This window comes from Chlorocebus sabaeus, chromosome 17, assembly GCF_047675955.1.
Source record: "Chlorocebus sabaeus isolate Y175 chromosome 17, mChlSab1.0.hap1, whole genome shotgun sequence".
Classification (NCBI taxonomy): Eukaryota; Metazoa; Chordata; class Mammalia; order Primates; family Cercopithecidae; genus Chlorocebus; species Chlorocebus sabaeus.
In genome coordinates this window covers 25,693,590-25,715,941 of record NC_132920.1, presented here as the reverse complement: position 1 = coordinate 25,715,941, position 22,352 = coordinate 25,693,590, and the positions used below count along the sequence as shown (strand labels likewise).

The following is a 22,352-nucleotide window of genomic DNA, read 5'->3' as shown; positions in this document are numbered from 1 at the left end:
ACATTGGGTGGCTCAGAAACAAGCAAGTGATCTTGTTGTGCCCTGGTGGGCAGCATTTTAATTGTCACTGATGAGAGCCTGGGGCTGGCTTGGTGACTGCTGGAGAAATGATATGGAGCAGACCCAGACTCTAACATCTTAATTCCAAATGAAGAAAGATAATCCATAGGTTTAGATGACTCGATGCTCAGAAAACAAATAGAATTAAAGAAAAATCTGGTCCTTTTTCTTCCTATCCATTTCTCCCCTAACTGTTCTCCCACCACTCTAGAACTGTTCATTCATTGATTCATACTGTGATTCAATAGCATTTACTGGCACTTACTGTATATGATACTGTTGTTCTTTGTGTTAACAATGTTACAAAATAATGAATGTCATGGTTCCTGAACTTTAGGAGTTTATATTCAGACTATGTAGAGGAAACTGTCATAAATGAAGCAGCTGAGGAACAGCGTGGCTACAGCCCTGCCAGGAAACCTGCAGGGCCTCTCTCCTCTGGTCTGACAAGAGCACTTCAGACATTTTTCTTTCTCCACTTACTGCCTCTCTTCCAACTAAGAAGAAAGATATAAAAATAAGACCCTCCCTGGATCTTGCACTAGCAGATAAAGACACCATCTTGGGCCATCGGGTGAAAAGGCAGGAGCTGTCCTCACACCATTTATCATCATTCTCCTAACTGGGCTTCAGGTCACAAAATTCCTCCCTTGTCACAACCTTCTCAGGAACTTTCCATTAGTCTGTTGTGTTTTTTGCATATGCAACTTTTCTGTCAGCTAGCAGCTTCTCACAATCTTAAACATGTTTATTTTTAACTCCTTATTTGAGCCCATATGCTTTTGCAGCTACTTTCTTGCCTCTTTCCTTCTGCTATGGTTTAGACGTCCCCTCCAAATCTAATGTTGAAATTTGATCCCAATGTTGGGTCCACTTGCAGGAGGTGCTTGTGTCGTAAGGGTGAATCCCTAGTGAAATTAAAGCTCTTCCTCAGAGGTGAGTGAGTTCATTCCTACAAGAACTACTTGTTTTAAAAAACCTGGCACCTCCTCTCCCCCTCCCAGCTTCCTGTCTCACCATGTGCTTTCTGTACAGGCCTGCACTCCTTCACCTTCCACTATGAGCAGAAGCTGCCTGAGGCCCTCACCAGATACAGATGCCCAATCTTGAACTTTCCAGCCATCAGAATCACAATCCAAATAAACCTGTTTTTCTTCATAAGTTACCCAGCCTCAGGCATTCCTTTATAGCAACACAAAATCAAAAGGCACCTCCCTTTCATACCCAAACTTCTCAGCAGTGGTCTCCTTTCTGTACCTTCTGCTCACTTATCTGGATTGATCACTGCAAATTTGGCATTGGTAACTATTCACTTTTTTTGGAAACATTCTCTCTTCCCTTCCCTTTCTTAGCACCATGTTCTCTTGATTTTCCTTTTATCTTTCCGGCCCTTTCTTTTTCTTTCTTTCTTTCTTTTTTCTTTCCTCTTTTTTCTTTCTTTCTTTTTTTTTCCTTTCTTTCTTTCTTTCTTTCTGCTAATCATCCTCCAGCTGACCATTAAATACTGGAATTCTTTAAGGCTTATTCCCAAGCTTCCTTTTCTTATGCCACTTTCACCCATGGGATGTCTCATCCATGCTAAAAATTGTAATCACTGCCTGTATCAAGATGATTTATACGTTTGTAAATGTAGCCTAGATCTCACAAGAGAAATCCAGAGTCATGTGTCCATTTTCCTTCTTGTTGTCTTCACTTGGGTATAATCGCTATCTGTGTGAGAGGCATCCGCATTAATATAACAGCAAACCAAAACTCAGGAGTTACTCTGGACATCTTCCACTCTCTCACTTAGTTATGGGGTCTGTCAGGTTTATTCCCTAAATCAAATAATCCACCTAAATCAAATAATCCATTCACCTCTCACCATGTCTATTCCCTCATGCCAGAGACCATTGTTCTCTCCTGGACTACACTGTAAGCTCCTACTCCAACCTAATCTCTCATGCAGAGTAGCCTTTGAAAACAAGGACACTTCCCACTGATTTCAAAACAAAGACCAACGCATTCACTGGGCCCACATCATCCTGTGTGCTCCTGACCTTAATTCTTCTACAGCCTCCTCACAAATCATACTTCCCTTATTCTCTATCCTCTGGGATACCTAATTGCTCCTTCCTGCCATGAAACTTTAGCTTATGCTGTTCTTCCTTCCTCAAACGTTCTCCCGTCAGTCTCCCACACCAGTTAACTATTATCCTTCAGATCCCAGCTCAGCTGCAACTTTGCAGGGGTAGCCCTTCCTTACATTCAGATTAGTGCACTTATCATCCACTCTCGTAACCCATGTAACCACTTGTTATTTCTACAGTTATTACACATTCACTTGTGTGATACTTTGATTAAAGTTATCTGCCCTCCTGAGATACTGAATTCCTTAATACTGTGTATGGTTTTGATTTCTGCCATCCCCACAAGGTGTGTGTGCATTAATATTCATTTCGTGTTGAAATGGTTTTACTGTCTTATGATCCTCCATGCTGCCCATATAGGGGCTTTAACAAAAGCACTACACACGTTTCTCCAGACATTTGGAGTGAGGTTAGGGCAGTGTGTGTCACATACATCTTTGGAAGGCATTTTAGGTTAATGAGGGGAATGTTGAATGGTTCCACATTGAATTGAATCCTACTGAATGGTGTGTGGGATTCCAACAGTCAGAAGGGCACACGAAGGCAGACATCATGGGTCATTGTCCAAAAGCAGTGACACATGAAGAACTGTTGGAAGGGCTAGAAGAGACACTGGGCAATGTCCATTCACTAACATATTAAAGATCTGCACCGAGCCAAAAAGCAGATGTGGGGCAGAGGTTAAAATGGCCAGAAAGAAGGTAACTGTCCAAAAGCTGATTCTGGAAGCACAGGTATTCCAGAGGCGGCTCTGATTCCAAAGCTGGCATCCACAGAATGGAAGTTGTCGGAAAGAGTTAAAGTGTACTATCTTGCTCCAATTAGTTGCAGACATGTTCATTCCTCTTGTCATGATGGAATCATTATTGTTCTTTCCTCCTTGACATTTTTCACCAACAATGGAAAACACTATGCATTCTGTTGTTTGGGGCTTTCTTTTGATGACAGCTCTGAGGAATCATCTTCTGCATGTTGGGCACAACTTGTTTGTGATTCTCAGTTCTCAGTCCCAAGGTCTGGCTTCCTCTTTTGCTTTGGAAAGAAATTGTTCCCAACCCCTGATGCTTTTACCAGGATAACAGTGGAAGGGTGGAGAACACAGAAATCTCAACACACCTTTGCTTTTGGTAGCTTGCAATTAAATAACTAGCCTGTTTTCTTCCTCTGTAAAATCTCCAGGCGTAGTAAAATCTTTAGTATTATATACAGGGTCTAGCTAACAGCTTACCAGTCAAGCAGGCATGAAAGGGAAATGTCTCTGAGGGAAAACAATGAACAACTAAGCACCAGGATCTAGCACATCTCTCGTTTTGCTCAGAGGTGGGTGAATGTCTGCTCTTTAGCCCAGTCCTGTACATCTGCTCGGCCAAAGATGAGGTAGAAAACCAGGCCCGATATGTTAACAGCAGCTGAAAGCAAGAAGACATTTCTCCAGCCAAACTCTGAATCCTAGAGGCAGAAAATTACAAGTTATTAACTGTCACCCAGTTCTTGTCCCTCTTGGTCCAGAAAGGCTTTGGCTCTGTGTCCTACTGCTCCCTCCTCGACCTCCACTCTGGCTTCCATGGGCTTCCCAGTTGGTCCTGGAATACTCAAGTACATTTCTGCCATGAGGCCAGAGCACGGCATTTCCTTGGCTGGAACACTCCTCCCCCAGATATCTATTTGTCTCATACTTCCACTTCCTTTCAGTCCTTGCTTAAATGTTCCTTTTCAAGCAAGTGGTTACGGTGAGTCCTTCCTTGACCATCGTGATTAAAATAGAAATTACACCCCTTGTGTGCTATTCTCCTTTTAGCATTTGCTAAGCATTTGCTATTCTCCTGTTACCTTCAATATGTCATATGTTTTATTTTCATAGATTTCTTTCAGTTTCTTTTCTACAATATAGGTTTCACAAGGGAAGGAACTGTGTTTCATTCACTTAAATAGCACATGGCACATACTAATGTTTAATACTTATTTATTGAATGAATGAATGAATGAATAAGTCAATGAATGTCAGGAGAAACAAGAGCAGTTTGAGGATTTCCATTTTAAACAACCATTTCCTGACAGCTTGTTAGTCAGTGCCTGGGAGGGAACTGAAGCTTCAAAAAAGATAAGCGCCTTGATTTCATAAAGAATACTCTTTCTTTGTTATTCTTCATTTATTTTTCTGATTTACTGGTGCAAAACCACAGGAAAGTCATTCTTTAACTTTCCTGTGGTTTTTCACTGTAAGTAAATGGTATATGGCAGTGTTTTTCAACAGTAAATGAAGTATATGGCAGAAAAGAAGAATGCCACATACTTCTCTATTCATGTAAAGTTTATACCAGTAAGATTCTTAGGAAACTTAAGAGTCTTAAGTTTCTTTAATCTTTAAGTCATCATGTAAACTAGTTTATTTTTCACTACTTTAAATGCATCTTGTAGGATACAAGGCCGTGCAAATGTGAAAACACCATGCCTCTATAGGTTTCTCTTATGAATATTCATCAGAACATTTGACCTCACCTGACTGATGAAAAATCCAGCAGCAGTGGGAGAGATGGCTCCAGCTATGTGTGCAAAGACTTGTAATAGTCCTTTGAGAAAGCCAGTGTACCTGAGAGAGAGAGATCGTACTCTATTATACCCAAGTATACCTACATTTGAAAGTCTCAATACCTGAGAGAAGGAGGGAAACATTCCCGTGCAAACAAAGGGTTAATCTCAGCTGGTCTGTTGCAACTCTGTGCTTATCTGTGGGGATGGCTGGAATTGTGTAAGCCTCGGTGAAACCTGAATGAAATGTACTGACTAAAGATTAGTATAATCCTGTGCTAGGGATTGGTACTCCCAAGGGGGTAACCTCTATTAACTTGTCAACATTGTTTATGCAAGATGGTCAGATTGATGGTCTGCACCTGGTTTGTAAGGTTTTTGTTGTTGTTGCTTTGGCTTCTGCTGTTGAGTCTGATCTTGTAACTTTTATACCCTCCGTGGGTATAAAAGACCCCTCAGCAGATGAGAGATTGGCTCCTCTGAGACAAAGGCATCTCTTACATTTCTTGGTGGTTCATTATCTGAAGATGAAGGATGTCCTGTTGACTGGGACAGGACCCTGGGAGCTATGTTTGTAAGTCTCAGTCAACTCTGTATTTACTGTATCAGAGACAGATATTTCCCCTGCAGTCCTGTGTCCTTTGCCTTTATTAAAGATTTTCATGAGCATGCCCTATAGAATCTCAAGAATTCTTTCAGTGATTCCACCTTAGGAAACTGCTGCATTCCTCAACAGAGAGAGATTTGTGTGAGTCTCCCTCAGTTGAATCTGAGCTTGGCCGCTGACTCCTCTTGTTCATGCCCAGAAAAACTAAGTTCACAATGGTTGACCAGCTTTGAGTCTCTTCCAGGAATTATTTAGATGTAGGGTGTAGAGCCGGTGCTGACATTTCCTGCAACCTGTTGCACCTGCCAATTTTACTTTCACATCGGAGTATATTTAGGGCTGCTAGACTTGAACTGAGTTTCTGAGAGGATGAGGCAAAAGAGGTCCCTACCGAGGAGCAATATCCAAGAAGTTAACAAGGGCTCCTGATTCACAGAAGCTGCTGATGGCAGAAGACAGCACCAAGAAGGTCATGGTCATGCTGTGGCTGGATCTGACCCAGGGCAGGGACACGAGGATCACAGATGGGAAGAGAACCCCTGGGGTAGGAGGACAAACACAGAATAAACTGGAGGCTGCTCTGAGCTTCCCACATTCACCCCTGTGTCCAGCCTCGCCCTTACCAATGGCAGTGAAGAGTTTCCTGATGGTGATGAGTCTGAGGATTTTTCTGGAGAGAAGAAAGTCTGCCAATAGACCTCCAAGGATAATGCAGATACATCCAACAACAAATGGCAAGGCAGACAGGATCCCACTCTGAGGACCAGAGACTAGGTCAGGTACATGTGCCCTTACCACCCACACCATGACACAGACAACCTTGGACAGATTGTCCACATTTGCAGCTTTTCTTTATATACACATCACTTTTAATACAAATTCCATGTTACTGTAATGAGCCAATATAGTTTTAGTATGTATACGTTCATAGCTCAGCTTGCAAAAAAAAAAAAAAAAAAAAAAAAAGAACGAATGCTCTCTTTATATATAAAAATCACCTGGAAATAAATATTTAAATGACCAAAATCCAGTAGAAAAATAGGCAAAGGATAATAACAGACAATTTACAGAAAAAAAGAAAAAATAAGTGGCTCCTAAACATGTTAAAAGGTATCCAACTTTGCTCATAATGAAAGAAAACAAAATAAAACTATGGTGAGATACTATTTTTCATGGATCAAATTGGCAAAAAATACCCTTTTTTTTTTTTTTGGCATGCTCTGTTGCTAACACTGTAGAGAATCAGGTTCTCACAAATATTACTGGTGTTCTATTGAGGTTAATTTGACAACAAATATAAAAGTTTATAGTGCATTTACCCTTTGACTCAATAATCTCATATGCAGAAATTTACTCCACAGAGAGTTGCACAAAGGTGTGACAAATGAACAAGATTTTCACTGCAACATTGCTCAAAGATGGGAAACAATCCAAATACTGCTCAGCAAGGTTCTCATGTACTGATATGAAGATTTCCATGACATATTAAGTGGCAAAAACCTAGTATATAAGCATAGCGGCATATTACAGAGTACAGAGTATACTGTTTTGTATTTTAAAAGTTGGGAAAATAAGAATATATATTCGTGTATGCTTGCATTCTCATAAAGAAACAAGAAAAGAATATACATAGGAAATTTAGGCCAGCCATGGTGGCTCACACCCATAATCCCGGCACTTTGGGAGACTGTAGTGGGAGGATCACTTGAGCTCAGGAGTTCAAGACCAGCCTGGCCAATATAACAAGACCTCATCTCCACAAAATGTTAGCCAGGCGTGGTGGTACATGTCTGTGGTCCCAGCTACTCGGGAGGTTGAGGTAGGAGGATTGCTTGAGCCTGGGAGGTCAAAGCTTTAGTGAGCCATGATTGAACCACTGCACTCCAGCCTGGGCAACACAGTGAGACATTGTCTCAAAAGAAAAAAAGAAAGAAAGAAAAAGAAAAAAGAAATTTAAAGAATGATCATTGGAATGGTCTGGGAGGACAGGGCAGATTAGGAAAAGCAATGAGTAATGAAAGAAAGATTTTTCACCCTTTTTTTTTTTAGATAGAGTTTTGCTCTTGTTGCCCAGGCTGGAGTGCAATGTCACAATCTCAGCTCACTGCAACCTCCACTTCCCCAGCTCAAGCCATTCTCATGCCTCAGCCTCCTAAGTAGCTGGGACTACAGGCACCCGCCACCACGCCTGGCTAATTATTGTATTTTTAGTAGAGACAGGGGGTTCACCATGTTGGCCAGGCTGGTCTCGAACACCTGACCTCAGATGATCCACTTGCCTCAGCCTCCCAAAGTGCTGGGATTACAGACATGAGCCACCACGCCTGACCCACTCCATGTTTCAATATAGTTTTTAAAATGTTGAACCTTCTTGTTATCAATTAAACTTCTAAATTAAAATTTTACTGAATAAAATGCAATGAAAAGGAGACTCCTCTGTTGTATATAATCCAAACAATGGAAAAGATTCAGCTCTCACCTGGTTCAAGTAGTTCATTTTACAGATGAGTAAGCCAAGGCTGTCAAGGTTACATTACTTAGTAAGAAAATACCCTGAGGGCAATGAGAATCCAGGTCTCTTAACTTTTTAGCCTGAAAAGCTCTGCTTTCTGGTCACAACTTGCCTTTCCATTCATTCTCCCATCTTCCTCTTCCTCAGCCTTGGCCTCTGAGGGTCAAGCCCACCCAGCCTTACACCAGAGACAAATCATTCCCAACAGCCAGCCTCAGGAAGTCTATTGCTTAGCACTGGCCTCTTGCTTATCTGGTCCCCTGATCCCCTGGATTAAGGTTCTGGTTTAATTTCTGGCCCTCTTCCTCTTTGAAAAGACCCAGAGCCACTCCCTCCTGGGGCTTTCTAATCTCAGTGCCTGCACCCTGCTTGCATGCAGATGCTGACTACTGCTAAGAAGATCAGCTCTCTGTTGGCTACTTAGCACATTTTCACCAGAGGAACCCAATCAATATGAGAAAGCTTCTTCCTGAGTACAGAGAGTACAAGAGTAACATTGGCTTTGTGAACTGTCACTAACAGGTTATGAAATCTGATACACTCTTAGCCACTTTTAAGACATCCATCTAGCAGGAATTGAAAGGCTCCTGTCAGCCATTCAGAGCATCTGTTTCTTCTGTGAAAATTCAGAGAGCTATACACATATATGCACTTTTCTTTCTATGTGTTATACTTGAATAAAAATGATTTTTTAAAACAAACATTACACCACAAATGTCTATGTAAGTCTTTTTTGGGACTTTATGTCCTATTAATATCTTATTTTCAGCATATGTTGTTTATGTTTCTCTGTCACAATTTTCTCAGAGGCAGAATTTGTTTTGCTAATTTTTATTATTTATGCTACCAGCAGAGCATCTTGTTTGCAAATTTTGATTGGATTGAGTATAAAAATTTTGCACAGGGCCCTTAAAATATGATAGTATATGAAAATCAAACTGACCTAGAACCATCTGTATCATGCTGCTGCAGTAAGTAGTGAACCACACTGAGATCAATCAGAATCCAAATTAACTAGACTCCATTTCCTACATGGAGGTCCTGGTCCTAATCCCCCGATTTTGTGACCATGGGAGAGACACAGGATTATATATGAGCTCTCTATATTTAAGCATTTAAACAGAAGATCAGAATGAGCTTTCTCTATACTTACATCTCTGAGGTTGGCTTGAAGTACCGAGCTGATGTACGTTGGTGTGTATGCCATAATGGTATAAAAAAGCCAGTATTCACAGAAATAAGAGACTAAAATGGCCCAGAGTGGTAAGGATTTGATCATAGCCGTAATGGGAAGAGACCAGCCTGGTGAACAGTCCTAGAAGAAAGCACACAGCAATGTCCCCTCCATCAGAAGGCAGCTCTCTCTATCGCACTCTGCATCTCTGAGATGTCTAGAGGGACATAGAGAAATGTCAGAGGAATTTCTCAATGTACCTGCTGAGCCAATGAACACACAATGTATCTCTTCTCACCAGCACTGATAAAGGGATGATTCACAGGATCATCATAAATGAGAGGAAACCAGAGAAGACAACAGGCACAGCCAATTCCTCCTAGGAAAAGAGGATCCAGTTAGCACTGGATGGATGGAAGTATTTCTTTCAGTTTGACTCTAAGATGATTCCTGTGGTTGACAGAGTGACTAGCCTCAGTACTCCACTCTTCCTGGCATCTATCCCTTGCATGGCCCTATCACAGGGGGAGGGTACTTCCTCACCACCTGACTTTGGCCTTGGCCATACAACTTGCTTTTGCCAATGGCATGGAGGAGTTTCAAGCCTAGGCATTAAAAAACATTTTTTTTTAAACTTATCCTCTTGGGTCTTGTGCACTGCTATTGGAAGACTATGCTCCAGCTCATCCTTTGACCAAGGCAGATGACAGACACAGACAGTGGAGCCACCCAGCTGTCCCACAAAGAACCACAGGAATAAATGATTATTGTTTTAAACCACTGAGTTTTGGGAGGTTTTGAAATGCACTATTATTAAAGCTATAGCACACTCACAAGTTAGTAGCGTGTTTCCACTTGCTTGAAAATGCCCTCACCATTCACATACCAGTCGGCATCCCTCCTGCTAGTCATGCTTTGCAGAGTTCCTTTCATCATTAAACCTTTCCGTATCTATCTCTTATCTTCCTCAAAGCACATATAAGTGAGAAGCAGTACACTATTATGTGGAATTAATTACCCAATTTCTAGACATGAAATGAAATTAATCCTCAGCAAAGACATTTTTCTGATATATACATTATTACAGAGTTGGGGATTTAACATTATCAGTATTGAGTGGAAATATGGCCCATCTTCAAATTCCCTTTTTAGAATCTTAAGAAATCTTATGAGCTCTCTTTGTTTGGCTAGCATGTCATTTACAAATTCCTTCACAAATATCATACAGCAGCCACTATACACCAGGCATTTTGCTACATTTTAAGAATATAAAATGACAAAGACACAATTTTGCCATCAGGGAACTTAATCAGGTGGGGAGGGATAGATATGAAAATTAGCAATGTTGCACATTGGAGTTGGAGGATGTTAATATTTATTCAACAAATACTGAGTGAGTTTCTATCGTGTATATGTTTCTCGAAACCATAAGCACAGTAAGATTTTCTTGTTGTTTGAATAATTTTTGTAATCTGCCCTTTGAATGTTTTCATGATAAAAACTTTGAAGGTTGGTGTGCTGTGGAATCATTACATATTTTTTTTGGTGAATATATTGACCTGATTTTACAGAAACCCTTGATCTAAGAGGCCCGCCTGCTAATGAACACACTAGTGGGACTATAAGGAATTACCATAAACAATTTAGGGGTGGGATTTTGGAGAATGTTTCAAATATTGAACAAACTTTAGCTGACAGCAGCTAGGCGGATTCCAACCACAGTTCCACGAAAGTAAAACTGTAATGTAGTAAAATACTGCCTCTGGAATTTTCCATGTGTCTTTGGAACCTTTCTGTAGCATCTCTGTGTATATTATGTCCGTTCCTGAACCTTACATAATCTGCCCTGTCCTGAAGTCTCCACTGGTTGATTCTTACTCTAATTAGCATTTTACCTATGATTAAGTCATGTCACAGTCACACAACTTTCTGGCTATGATATTGGTGCAAAAGTAATTGTGGTTTTTGCCATAATAATAACTGGAGAAATTTTAAAGAATATATTAAATTAAAAAGCATGACTAAAATGTAGTCTGACTAAAATAACTTTTTTTTTTTTTTTTTTTTTTGGTCTCTTGAGACAGGGTCTCACTCTGTCGCACAGGCTGGAGTGTAGTAGCATGATCTCGACTCACTGCAACCTCCACCTCCTGGGTTCAAGCAATTCTCCCACCTCAGCCTCCCGAGTAGCTGGGATTACAGGCATGCAGCATCATGCTCGGCTAATTTTTGTAATTTTAGTAGAGACGGGGTTTAACCATGTTGGCCAGACTGGTCTCAAACTCCTGGCCTCATGTGATCCACCTGCCTCAGCCTCCCAAAGTGCTGGGATTACAGGCATGAGCCACCACACCTAGCCTAAGATAACATTTTCAACATCTTGTGAAATAATTTGCTCTGAATTCCTTTAGGTTAAATTTAGAAGCAGTAAGGAATGTTATGATGCCTCTAATGTCATAAGATTATTCTAGCTACACACTCAGGCTGCTGAAACTTAAATGTTAAACACAGTTGACTCTGAACACTACCAGCTTTAGCTATGTAAATATCCATATCTATTAGGATTTGGTTAACCATAGATAAATTGCATCACAGAATTCTCTGTCATTAAAAATTGAGATTTGAAAAGCAAACTCACCAAAGATGTAGAAGACATAAGGCCATCCTATAGTCTGGCAAAGGAGACCACCAACGAGTAGAACAATGAAGGACCCCAGCATTGACCCTGAACAGAAAAAGTGAGGATGTTCTGGGTGAGAGGACCCGTCTTGGGGCTCTATGTGCTTTCTACAATGCTGAGTTGCACAATGAGGGAAGGTATGAGTTTCAAGTCAAACTATCTAGGTTCAAATCCTGCTCCTTCACTTGGTAACTATGTGATCTTGGACAAATTATTACTCTATTTGTGTCTGAAATTCCATATATGTGAAACGGAAGTAATTATATACAGCTGACTTATAAAATTGCTTTGAGGATAAGATGAAAATAAGTGCAAAACATGAGAATGTTTGGCACATAGTAAGCATTCAGGTCATTCAGTCACAATCAAGAAAGGCAGTATGGGGTAGTGCTTTAAAGCAAGGACTATGAAGACAGAGTAATTGATATATAAGATCTTGGTTCTATTGACAGGACTTTGCTGAGTTCTCTTGGACAGTGCATATAAAGTGGGGTTTAGGGTATCAATTACCTGATCCAGCAATGGTGGTGAGTTGACTCCTTTCCAGTGGGGGAGCCCATTTGACCCAAATTGAATATTGACCAGTTAATACCATAACCTGGGGGGAAAAATTCCATTCTTGAAGATCTGAGGTCATTCTAGAACCTATATTCTACTTATACCTGGAAAACATCTTGGTACCTGGGCTATGCCTTGTACAATCCGGAGGACAATGAGCAAGGCCACTCCTGCATTAGCTGCCAGTGGAATGAAGAGGGTCAGGAATGAGGAAATAAACAAGCCAGCACCAACCACATACTTGGCTCCAAATATTCCAGCCACATAGCCACTGGGGATTGGAGCCAAGAATGAGCCATAGTTGAGGGAGCTGAGGATGATTCCCTGGATTTCAGGACTCCAGTCATATGCAGGGGCCTAGATGACAAAGAGAGTTACTGTTTGTCTTTAGTTGAAGAATTGACAGTTTTCATTGTGAGGCCTTGAGGCAAAAAAATCAATTAGCAGTTATCTTTCTTTTTACATCTCTTCAGTTCCCCCAATATACCAGTATCATGTATTTAAAATATATGCCCAACATACTCTTTCCGCTCACCCTGACATAATTAACCAAAAATTAAAATATAAGAGAGCTCATAAAGAAACAAAGGCTATAAAGAAGAAAGCATCGTAAGCAAGGTAATTAAAAAAATATGTGGAAGGAAGAGAAAGCGGACAAATCTGTGAGACATATTTTGTACAGATTTTCATCATTGTAGGGGAAGAATTTATGTCCCCTAAATGGTAAAATTTTTCATTTATTCTAACTTAGCCCCTGGTTACACTCATAGACACTAAGTAGTGACGCAATCCCCTTAGATACTTATTATGTTCTTTATTCCTTTCTTTTCTCTTCTTTTCTTTTTTTTTTCTTTTTTCTTTTTTTAAGACAAAATCTCTTTGTCACCCAGACTGGAGTGCAGTGGCAAGATCTCTGCTCACTGCAACTTCTGCCTTCCCAGTTTAATCAATTCTTCTGTCTCAGCCTCCAGAGTAGCTGGGATTACAGGTGCCTATGACCATGCCTGGCTGACTTTCATATTTTTAATAAGGATGCCTCGGCCTCCCAAAGTGCTGGGATTACAGGTGTGAGCCACCATGCTTGGCCTGATACTTAGGTACTTGTGCCATTCCTGGCACATAGTACATGTTCAGTAAATACTTAGTGGTTAAATGAATCTCACTCTAAGTCTTTAAGTCAAATAATTTGAGTCAAAGAAAGAGTCCAGAGTCTCACTAAACTTACCATTGCTTTAAATTCTTTTAGAGTTTCATTCCAGTAGTCCTGGGAGTCAGTGGAGGGCCGTTCTGTGGAGGCATTGGGCTGGCTAGGTGGAGCTGTGTTGTTCACCATAGCTGGAATGGCAATGCTCAAGTTCATTTGCTGGGTGTAAATTGAAAAATTACAGAGCTGCAAGATGAGGGCCAGCCCATGTCGGACTGAACAAAAGCCTGAGAGGAGAAGGGCATGCAAAGTCACAATCAGAATGCTTTTCTCCCACTCTCCCTAAGTCTGGAAGAAGGAAAGGATTGGTATCTGTCTGAGATGCAGAAATACAGAGAGAGAGAGATTCCTCTGTAGTTGCGTAGTGGACTTCTGTCCCCCTGGGAGGTAATGGGGGAGGTGGCTCCCTCAGAAGCATTTCTCAGACAGAGACTTGAAGAATGTGTGGAGTTGGTCAGAACAAGCATTAGGGGAGAGATTTTCAGGCAGGGCTCTGGGATGAGAAGATTAGAATGGGAATGGGAAGAAATTGATTTAGAGAAAGAATTGGCTGGGAGCAGTGACCGATTGGATATGGACAGTGACAGAAAGGAAATTGCTGGAAACGACTCCCAAGTTCCCTGCTTGGGCAGCTGGGATATCTGAAAGTGCCATTTATAACCAGGAAACATGGAAGATTAGCTTGTCTGGTGCTGGGAAGAGATGAAACTTGAAAGATAGGCGATAGTTAGATCATAGAAGTATTTAAACTTCATCTTAATACTATAATCTATGCTTACACAAAATTTGCGAGTGTTCTATAGGAACTCTGGGGATATCCCTGTGGTTGAGTCCAAATACATTAGTTTGACAGCAGCGGGAAGCGTTCATCCACTATCCCTGTAGAGAAATCCCAGAGGTAATGTATGATCACAAGGTATGAAGATGCCATTTTCTTGGCTCTGAAAGGGAGCAAATGTTCTTGGAATGAACAGCATCGTTTCGTTTTGTGTAGTAATGCTCTTGCTAAGTTCCAGCTCTTACCTTTGGTTCAATTCTGAGAGCATTTAGTTCCTCATCCCCAACCCAGCCAATGCACCATCCATGAAAATCTACATTGGAATTTTGGTCAGTCATATTGATATGACAGATTAAATTCAGAAGGATTACCACATTTATAGTATTGTCTTCCAGTCAAGAAGGGATACCTACCCATGTACTAGTATTGATCTTTTACTCAGTCCAAGGTGGAATTTTATAGTTATTTTCAGTTAAGGCCTTCACAAATTTTGTAAAGTACTTTTTATTGTTGTGTAACTGAGCTCTTTTTCCTATCATTTTCATTAGGTTTTTCCCCATTGGGTTTTGATTTAATAAAGAAAGACAAATTATGTATAAATAATGAAAAGTGTAGTTGATTATGTTTACTGTTTGCAACACTTATTTCTTTCTCCTGGGTAATTTAATTCACTGGTATTTTCAAAAAGATGGACAAAACAGGAATGGTAAGAATGGGCACCTCAGCTATATTTGCATTTACTGAGACTGCTTCTCACATTACACCATTAGGTATGCTGCTGGTTGTTGGTATAACATGTCCTTTAATTATATTAAACTACTCTGTTACTACCTTTAAATATTTTCATGGGAATACATAAGTTTTATAAAATGTATTTTAATCCTGGAATCAGACACCTGCATTCCAATTCCAGCTTGTGTGTTCTACTTACAGCTGTGTGTTCTGGGGCAAGGTACTGAGTTCTCTGTGGCCCCCAAATTTTGCCTGAAAAATGGAATTAATAATAGAGTCTACATCAAGGCACTGTGATAACAACTGAATAAGTTTATGTAAATTCATTATAATTATAATAGCCTACCACCTTTGTATTATTGGGATGATCTCTTCTTATTCTTAATAGGCTATTACAAAATTTAAAAATATGATGTATTTGGCTAGTGTTTTAGCTAGAATTTTATTTAGTATGTATAGTTGAGCTTAAAATGTTGTTTATGTATATATGTATATATGTGTGTTATTTTTTGCTATACTAGCTTTTTTTTTTTTTTTTTAAGTTATAAGTTTCCATCTCAATCTATGATCTGAAATGTTTTAGGTACATAGCCATTTTTCTTCTTAATAAAGTTTTGATTTTAGAACAGTTTTAGATTTATAGAATTATTGAGTTCCTCTATATCTCACACAAAATTTCCTCTGTTATTAATATCTTATGGTGCATCTGTTGCAATTAATAAACATACAGTGATATATTATTAACAACTAAAGCCCACAGTTTATTCAGCTATCTTAGTTTTACCTAATATCCTTTCTGTTCCAGAATCCCATATAGAGAACCACATTACATTTAGTTGTCATGTCTCCTTGGACTCTTTTTGTGTATGACACTTTCTCAGACTTACCTTGTTTCTAAAACGTATTCTAAATACCTTGTAGTCGAAAATGTCTAAAGACCTTGATAGTTTTGAAACGCACCAGTCAGGTGTTTTGTGGAGCATCCCTTAGTTGAAATTTGTCTGATATTTTTCTCAAGATTAGACTGGAATTATGTGTTTTTGAGAGGAAGGCCATGGAGGTAAACTGCCATTCTCGTCACATCATATTATGGCCACACACTGTCAACAAGGCTTCTCACTATTGAGTTGATCTTGGTCCCCTGGCTTGAGGTAGTGTTTGTCAGGTTGCTCCACTGTAAAATTACTCTCTTTTTTCTTTTTCTCCTTTTAATGTTTTGTATGAATTAATATGTACAAATGTACTCTGGAAGAAGTCACAAGCACCAGTCACACTTAAGGAGTAAGGAGCTAAGTTCCATTTTCAGAAGATAGAGTGCTATATATAAACTATTTGGAACTCTTCTGCACAGGATAAATAGGCATTTTCTGCTCCTTAAAACTCTCATATAATTTTTCTAGTGAAACTACTAGAATATATTTGTTTGTTTCTGTGTTTTAAAATGAATAACTTTTTGACAAGTTTCATTTGTTAGATGTTTTTTGACATGTATAATTTTTTTCTTTATTCAGATTATAAATTAGAAACATAAAATGTATAATTCCTAGAAATCATAATTTCTATAAAGTTATAATTAAATTATATTTAAAATATTAAATTTTAATAAGTAAATTATGATTATATAATTAAAGTTTTTATAATTATAAATTTTAATTTCTAGAAAATCATTTACTTATGTACTTTCCCTATAATTAGCTTTTATACATTTTCGATGCCTCTGTCTCTTATTTTCTCATAACTGCTTGTATTTAATATCTCTGCCTGATTAATCTGAGTAGTGGATTGTTTTATTGCATTGAGTGGCATCTTCTTTTATCAAAGAATCAGTTCTTGTGTATATTTTTAATCCAATATTTTAACAATTTGAGTTCACACTATTTTCTACATTTAAGTTGTCTATTTCATTTTTCTATGTAATTTCCTTAAAAGTTGTAGGCTCAGTGAATTGGATGTTTAATTAGTTTTCATTTTTTATTATACAATCTCTGTTTTCTTCCCTTTTTCAAATCTGTCTTCTCCTTGCTGCTGCTAATTCCATTTTAATTCCGCACTGACATTTTTTTCCTCCTTTGTTTCCTTTCTCATCTATATTAGGGACTTCTTCCATATTCTTCTGTTGATTTACTTCCTACACTCTATGCTTTATTATTATTATTCTTATTGTCATTGAGAACTTTAAGAAATTGAAAATGAAAATATTCTTCAATTTCCCTGTAATAATATAAGCACAGCAGTGTGATGTAAAGGCTAACAACAGCTGATTTGAATCCAGCTGCTACCTCTTTATGCCTGGATGATTAAGATGTGTTACTTCATCCCTCTGTGCCTGAGCAGGCTCCTACAAAATGGGGATGATGCTAGTAGCACTTTCCCTGAAGGATTGTTGTGAGAATTCAATGAATTAATACATACAAACTGCTTAAAACAGGGTCTAACATACGGCCTGCGCTCATTATGTGACAGCTATTATAATGAACTGTGATCTTTCATAAGTGTACCTGTTGATTTCTCTTCTATCTAACACATGCTTATTCTTTCTATGTAAATATGCATATTTACGTAGGTTCCTTGTAGTCCACCCCTACAGCCTTGGACTATAAAAGCCAGTCGTGTGTGATTTTGTTCTCACATTTTGAAACCCCTGCACAGGGCTACCCATGCTGGTTTGAGGCCCAGCTATGATGCGGTGGTATATGTGGGTGGGCTGGTGGCAGCAGGTGGGGAGGAGGAGGTAGGAAATTCCTTCACCAATTCAAGGGAAGCTAACTACTGTTTTAATTAAGCTAACTACCATTTTAATTCTGCAATAACATTTTATAATTTGAGAGAAAGTCTTCCAAATTTCCAAGTTGATTTCTGCAATCATTCATATTTTCCTCTGCTTTGTAGCACTGGTCCCTAATGCTAAATTGCAGATCAGAAAGGCCAGTGAAGCGTGAGGGTAAAGCTGCAGAACGTGGGCCCATGCATGCTTCACCCACCACATCCCAGCACTGTAGACCCTTAAGGGGCTCATGGGGTCTGTGGTCTGCCCAGCTTCTAGACACTGCCACTCCAAGCTGGGCAGCACGAGCTGAAGCTCCACAGCATCCTCTGTGTTCTTCCTGTAACACTGCACTATGCCTCAAGGATGGGAGTTTTATCAGCTCTTGGCTCCTCTCTCAATTTCTTCCAAATTGTATTAAATCTGTCTGCAAGACTTGGAGTTTATAGTGTGTGGTAGGAATAATTCCTTAGTTTCAACCTAGATGGAAATACTTTCTCAAGTGTTGTGCTTGTTTTACTCATTTCCACGGCTTTCAGAAGGGAGTGCTATTGTAAATGGGCCTTCTGATGGCATTCTTCCCCATGGAGGGGGGCAATATGTCTTCCCTGCAGGCATTTGATATGGAGAAAGGACACTGTCCCTGATATTGTTCTCAGTGCCTTTCCCACCCTTCTGTGGTCTCCACAGTAACAGAGGCACAAATATCTGGAAGCTACAATCCTCAGGATTCCATTCAGATTCCACAAATGAGGACATTCTGGCACAATGTGTCAGGCTGAACTCAGTGAGAAACCACTATGCTCTGGAGGCAGCTGCAGGTGGATAAGCGAGAATCAGTCATGTTAGACATGGGATTTCTGCCTGTGACTTTAGGGGTCAGTCTCAAAAACATCCACTTTGTGATGCACATGGCTGGGATCATTGGCAGTGTAATGTCCCAGATTTTCTGAAAGTAACCAACCTGACTTTTGCTTCCCTAGCCTTCCAACATCTGTGGAATCTTCCAGTTCCCTATATTAATCTTTCTTCTCAGAAATACCTAGATTTGCTTTTGATTTTGTGATATAACCCAGACTGATACAGAAGCTCATGGACCTCTGGGGGAAAGCGGGATCAGAAGGTCAAAGTGATGTCTGTCTCCAGCCCGGCCCCAGAAATCCCTAACTGAGCCTGAGAGAGAAAAACTACTGATCTTCAGGCAGAACCTGAAGGCCCAGCTTTTTTCACTCAAGGTTTCTAGGTTATTGGAGCAGTTCCTTTGTGTAACCAGGTGACCAGATAATGGGGGAGGGAGCATTTCTCCACATCCCATGGAACACCTGGATTCAGCTCACTAAGTGTCTTAGAAGCACAGCAAAGACATCAGTAGCCTTTGGGGATGGGAGTACTGGTACCCAGAGAAAGCCCCAGTAGTGCCCTGGGAATCTGATACAGAAGATCCAGCCATGCCCAGTAAGCATGAGCCAGAGAAGGAGATGAGAGGAAAACTGATGTTGGACACCAACAGACAAAGCAATCAGCAAGGTTTATTCCTAAGCATTTGTGAGAAATACTCGTATACACAACAAAATAACTTGGTAAGGCTTGGAGGAGTAGCTGGGGTTCTGCCTTATTAGGTAGGATGAGACTGCCAAAAAAGGATGAGTGTTAATAGCATGATGCTGTTTGAAACAACAAGCTGGGGTAAAGTTGGTTACAAAGTTGTCGTCCAGTATAGCTATAGCTCAGAGTGGTCACCAGAGGACTGGGTGGCATGGTAGGCCAGATGTTGTAGGAGACTATAGAAGAAACCAGGAAGACCATAGGGGTTCCACTTTAGACAAATTATAGATGAACTTCCCAATGACTGCCAAAAGGTGGGCTGAGGAAGGGACACTATGTGAGTGGTAATAATGAGCTCAAAAATGGCAGAATCAGGATTGCAAACTCAAGCATTATGATTTCTGACCTGTGCTTTTATCCAGTATGCCATACTATACCTTGGTAAAATTTTACTCACAAGTTCTTCACATTACCAATTTTGAGGGAGAGACAGAATGATAAAATAATTTGGCCAATAGTATAGTCTAGTAGACTCTGAAGTCCTTAGAAACAGATGAGACCTTCAGCCAAGACTACTGGAACAGTATTAATTCTGGGTCCAATGGTGACTAGTTGTAGGATGAATACTAATATGCAAATTTCCTGATTTCTTCTGTGATGGATGAGATTAGGAGAAATCTCTTTTCTAGAAGATATGCATAATTCTTAACAGACAAAACAGACAAACTGGCTAAAATGTTGAGTATTACAAAGCATTCCATCTTGGTTAGTGTTTTGCCTTTTAAAGGCATTATCTTATGAAATGACTATATCCTTAAAAGAATTAATGGATAACATAGTCATAACTCATTAAGCATTTAGGGTAAAATAAGATGTTCTACCGTTTCCCTTAATGCATATTATAAAAAGCATGATATTTTAATATAGATAAGATAAAGGAAGAAAGGTGACTTCTATGACATGGTAGAAACAAAAAGCCTATTTTGGGATCGGGGTCAGGTTTGGATTTAACACGAGCAGAGAGAACCAATGGGACATGTCTTGAGCTTAGAATCAGACAAGCCAAGGTTGGTTTCTATATTTCCTACTTAGAACCTGCTCTGATTTTTTTCCTTCATCTCTAAATAATGTCATGATACCTGCCTGTCTTATATACTTTCAAAGTTTCTTGTGAGAAATGAAATAATTATCAATAACTATTTATAGCCATATAGAATTCTTGGCAATTGGTGGTAGTGAGGAAAATGATGTGTATCAACAAAAGATGCCACAGATCTTAGTTTTATTTACTAACACAAGTCAAGGTGCCATAGATCCTAGTTTTATTTACTACCAGATTACTGTGCATGATTTTACCTTTCCTGGAGCATTCCTCTTGAGCCATATTTAAATTGCCATCATTGGAAATGTCCCCCACTGTAGCTTTGACATCTGGTCCAGAAGACATTTTGGTTCTCTCTTCCCAGGGACTGACATTTACTTACTAAAATAAAAAGAATGCAAAAGCAAATATAGAGAGAATCTTAAATGATACCACCCCAATTCTTTCTAAGAGCTAGGAGCAAATGTTGTTCTATAAGAAAAGTGCTAGATTAGGGTTCGTGAAAACTAATTTGTCATCCTGGCTTTATCACTAACCAATTGGTTGGTCTTTGAAAGGTCGCAGTTTACCCTGGGTCTTAGTATCTGTGTCTCACAAGTGAGGAATCTGGCCTGGATTGCCTTCATAAATTGTGATATCCTTTCTAGTTCTGTGTTCCCATGTCTCTAAATTGATATTAGTATTAAATGGACATGAAAAGTTGACAACCTTATTTGCAATTTCATCTAGGAGATTCGAGTGGATTAAATTACCTGGAGAACTTTTATAACCGCCTATACATATTACATAAAATATAGCAAACACCCTTTTACATAGCTGCAAAGACAGTAAGAGATACATCCATCAAGTTAGATGTCTGTGCTAACTTCAGTGACCATGAGATTGGGGCACAGAAGCATCAATTTCAGTGATGTGGGGGCTTGAGATCTAAGCCCCTGTGGGGATGAAGGATGAAGCCGTAGGCCCATGCCAGGGAGGCGATTATAAGGGAGATTCTAATATACAGTTAGATGCCTCAAAGGGGTTCAAAACTTGGTTAAAGAGGCTCTTCCCCTTTCAACAATAACAGTGACAACCCTCTTTGTCCTGAGTTGTGGTTTGAAAATAAAGTACTTCACCTGAAAACTGTGAAAGTTCGTATCTAGGTTATGGAGAATTGAGGGTTAAAATTCATACTTCCTTCATTGTCTGAGAATTCATGCCCAGCTAAAAAACTGACCAAAGAATCAAGCCCAGTCTGATTCGCTCAAAACAGATTACACAGAATTACTGCACATGAAGCTCTATATATTATGAGCCCAAAATAAAAAAATATAAACACTCAAAGAAATGATCCATCCAAAACAAGTTTTCAGACTCAACGCATAGCAAAATTAAACTACTGAGAACTTCCAAAAATAGAATAAACTGACAAAGACATTACATAAGTATGCTTTAAATAATTGAAGAAATAAAATATGGACCCTAAAACATAAAAAGATACCAAAAAGAACAGGCAGATTTAAGAAAGATACTACTTGAAATACAAAAATAATTAGGCATTAAAATTTTAAACTAAGTGACTAGACATAGCTAATGAAAGAATTAGCAAAATCAAAGGCAATGAGCTATGTAAATTATACAGAATAAAGCTCAGTGAGATGATGAGGGATGACAGCAAAGTTAAGAAACTGGAAAATGGAGTGAAAAGGTCCAATGTATGTTGAATAGGACCTCTAGGAGGACAAAATAAAGAGAATTGAGAAAAGGCAATACTTTAGGAAATAACGAATAGGAATTTTTTAGAATAGATGAAACCATAAGATTTCTCAGATTCAGGAATCAAAATGAGTCTTAAGCTAGGGAAATGAAAAGAATCTACACCTAAACATATTTAAGGATACTGTAGGACACGAAAAGAACAAAACTTATTTATAGTAATAGATATCATAAAAGATGACTTGATAATAATAGATACCATAAAAGATCACTTTTAGAA

At 39.3% G+C, this 22,352-nt stretch overlaps 1 protein-coding gene across 1 annotated transcript; it reads right to left on the bottom strand.

The window, feature by feature from the left end:
• Positions 1–1,533: 1,533 nt before the first annotated feature.
• On the bottom strand, positions 1,534–21,160 carry SLC17A4 (solute carrier family 17 member 4). Its single transcript, XM_038005776.2, has 11 exons — positions 20,629–21,160; positions 13,475–13,680; positions 12,373–12,606; positions 12,202–12,289; positions 11,650–11,736; positions 9,272–9,390; positions 8,991–9,152; positions 5,949–6,081; positions 5,717–5,864; positions 4,689–4,779; positions 1,534–3,638 (listed from the first exon to the last, which is right to left on the bottom strand). The coding sequence occupies exons 1-11, from the start codon at positions 20,717–20,719 to the stop codon at positions 3,504–3,506; spliced, it is 1,494 nt and encodes a 497-aa protein (XP_037861704.1). The 5' UTR covers positions 20,720–21,160; the 3' UTR covers positions 1,534–3,503.
• Positions 21,161–22,352: the final 1,192 nt, after the last annotated feature.

Bases quoted from the DNA above. Each gene is read 5' to 3' on its own strand.
- SLC17A4 (XM_038005776.2), bottom strand. From the start codon at position 20,719: ATGTCTTCTGGACCAGATGTCAAAGCTACAGTGGGGGACATTTCCAAT. The intron at 11,737-12,201 runs GTAATTGATACC...TTTTCTGTTCAG, and splicing joins CACCACCATTGCTGGATCAG to GGTCAATGCTGGGGTCCTTC. The intron at 3,639-4,688 runs GTGAGGTCAAAT...TTCTGCCTCTAG, and splicing joins CTGGATTTTTCATCAGTCAG to GATTCAGAGTTTGGCTGGAG.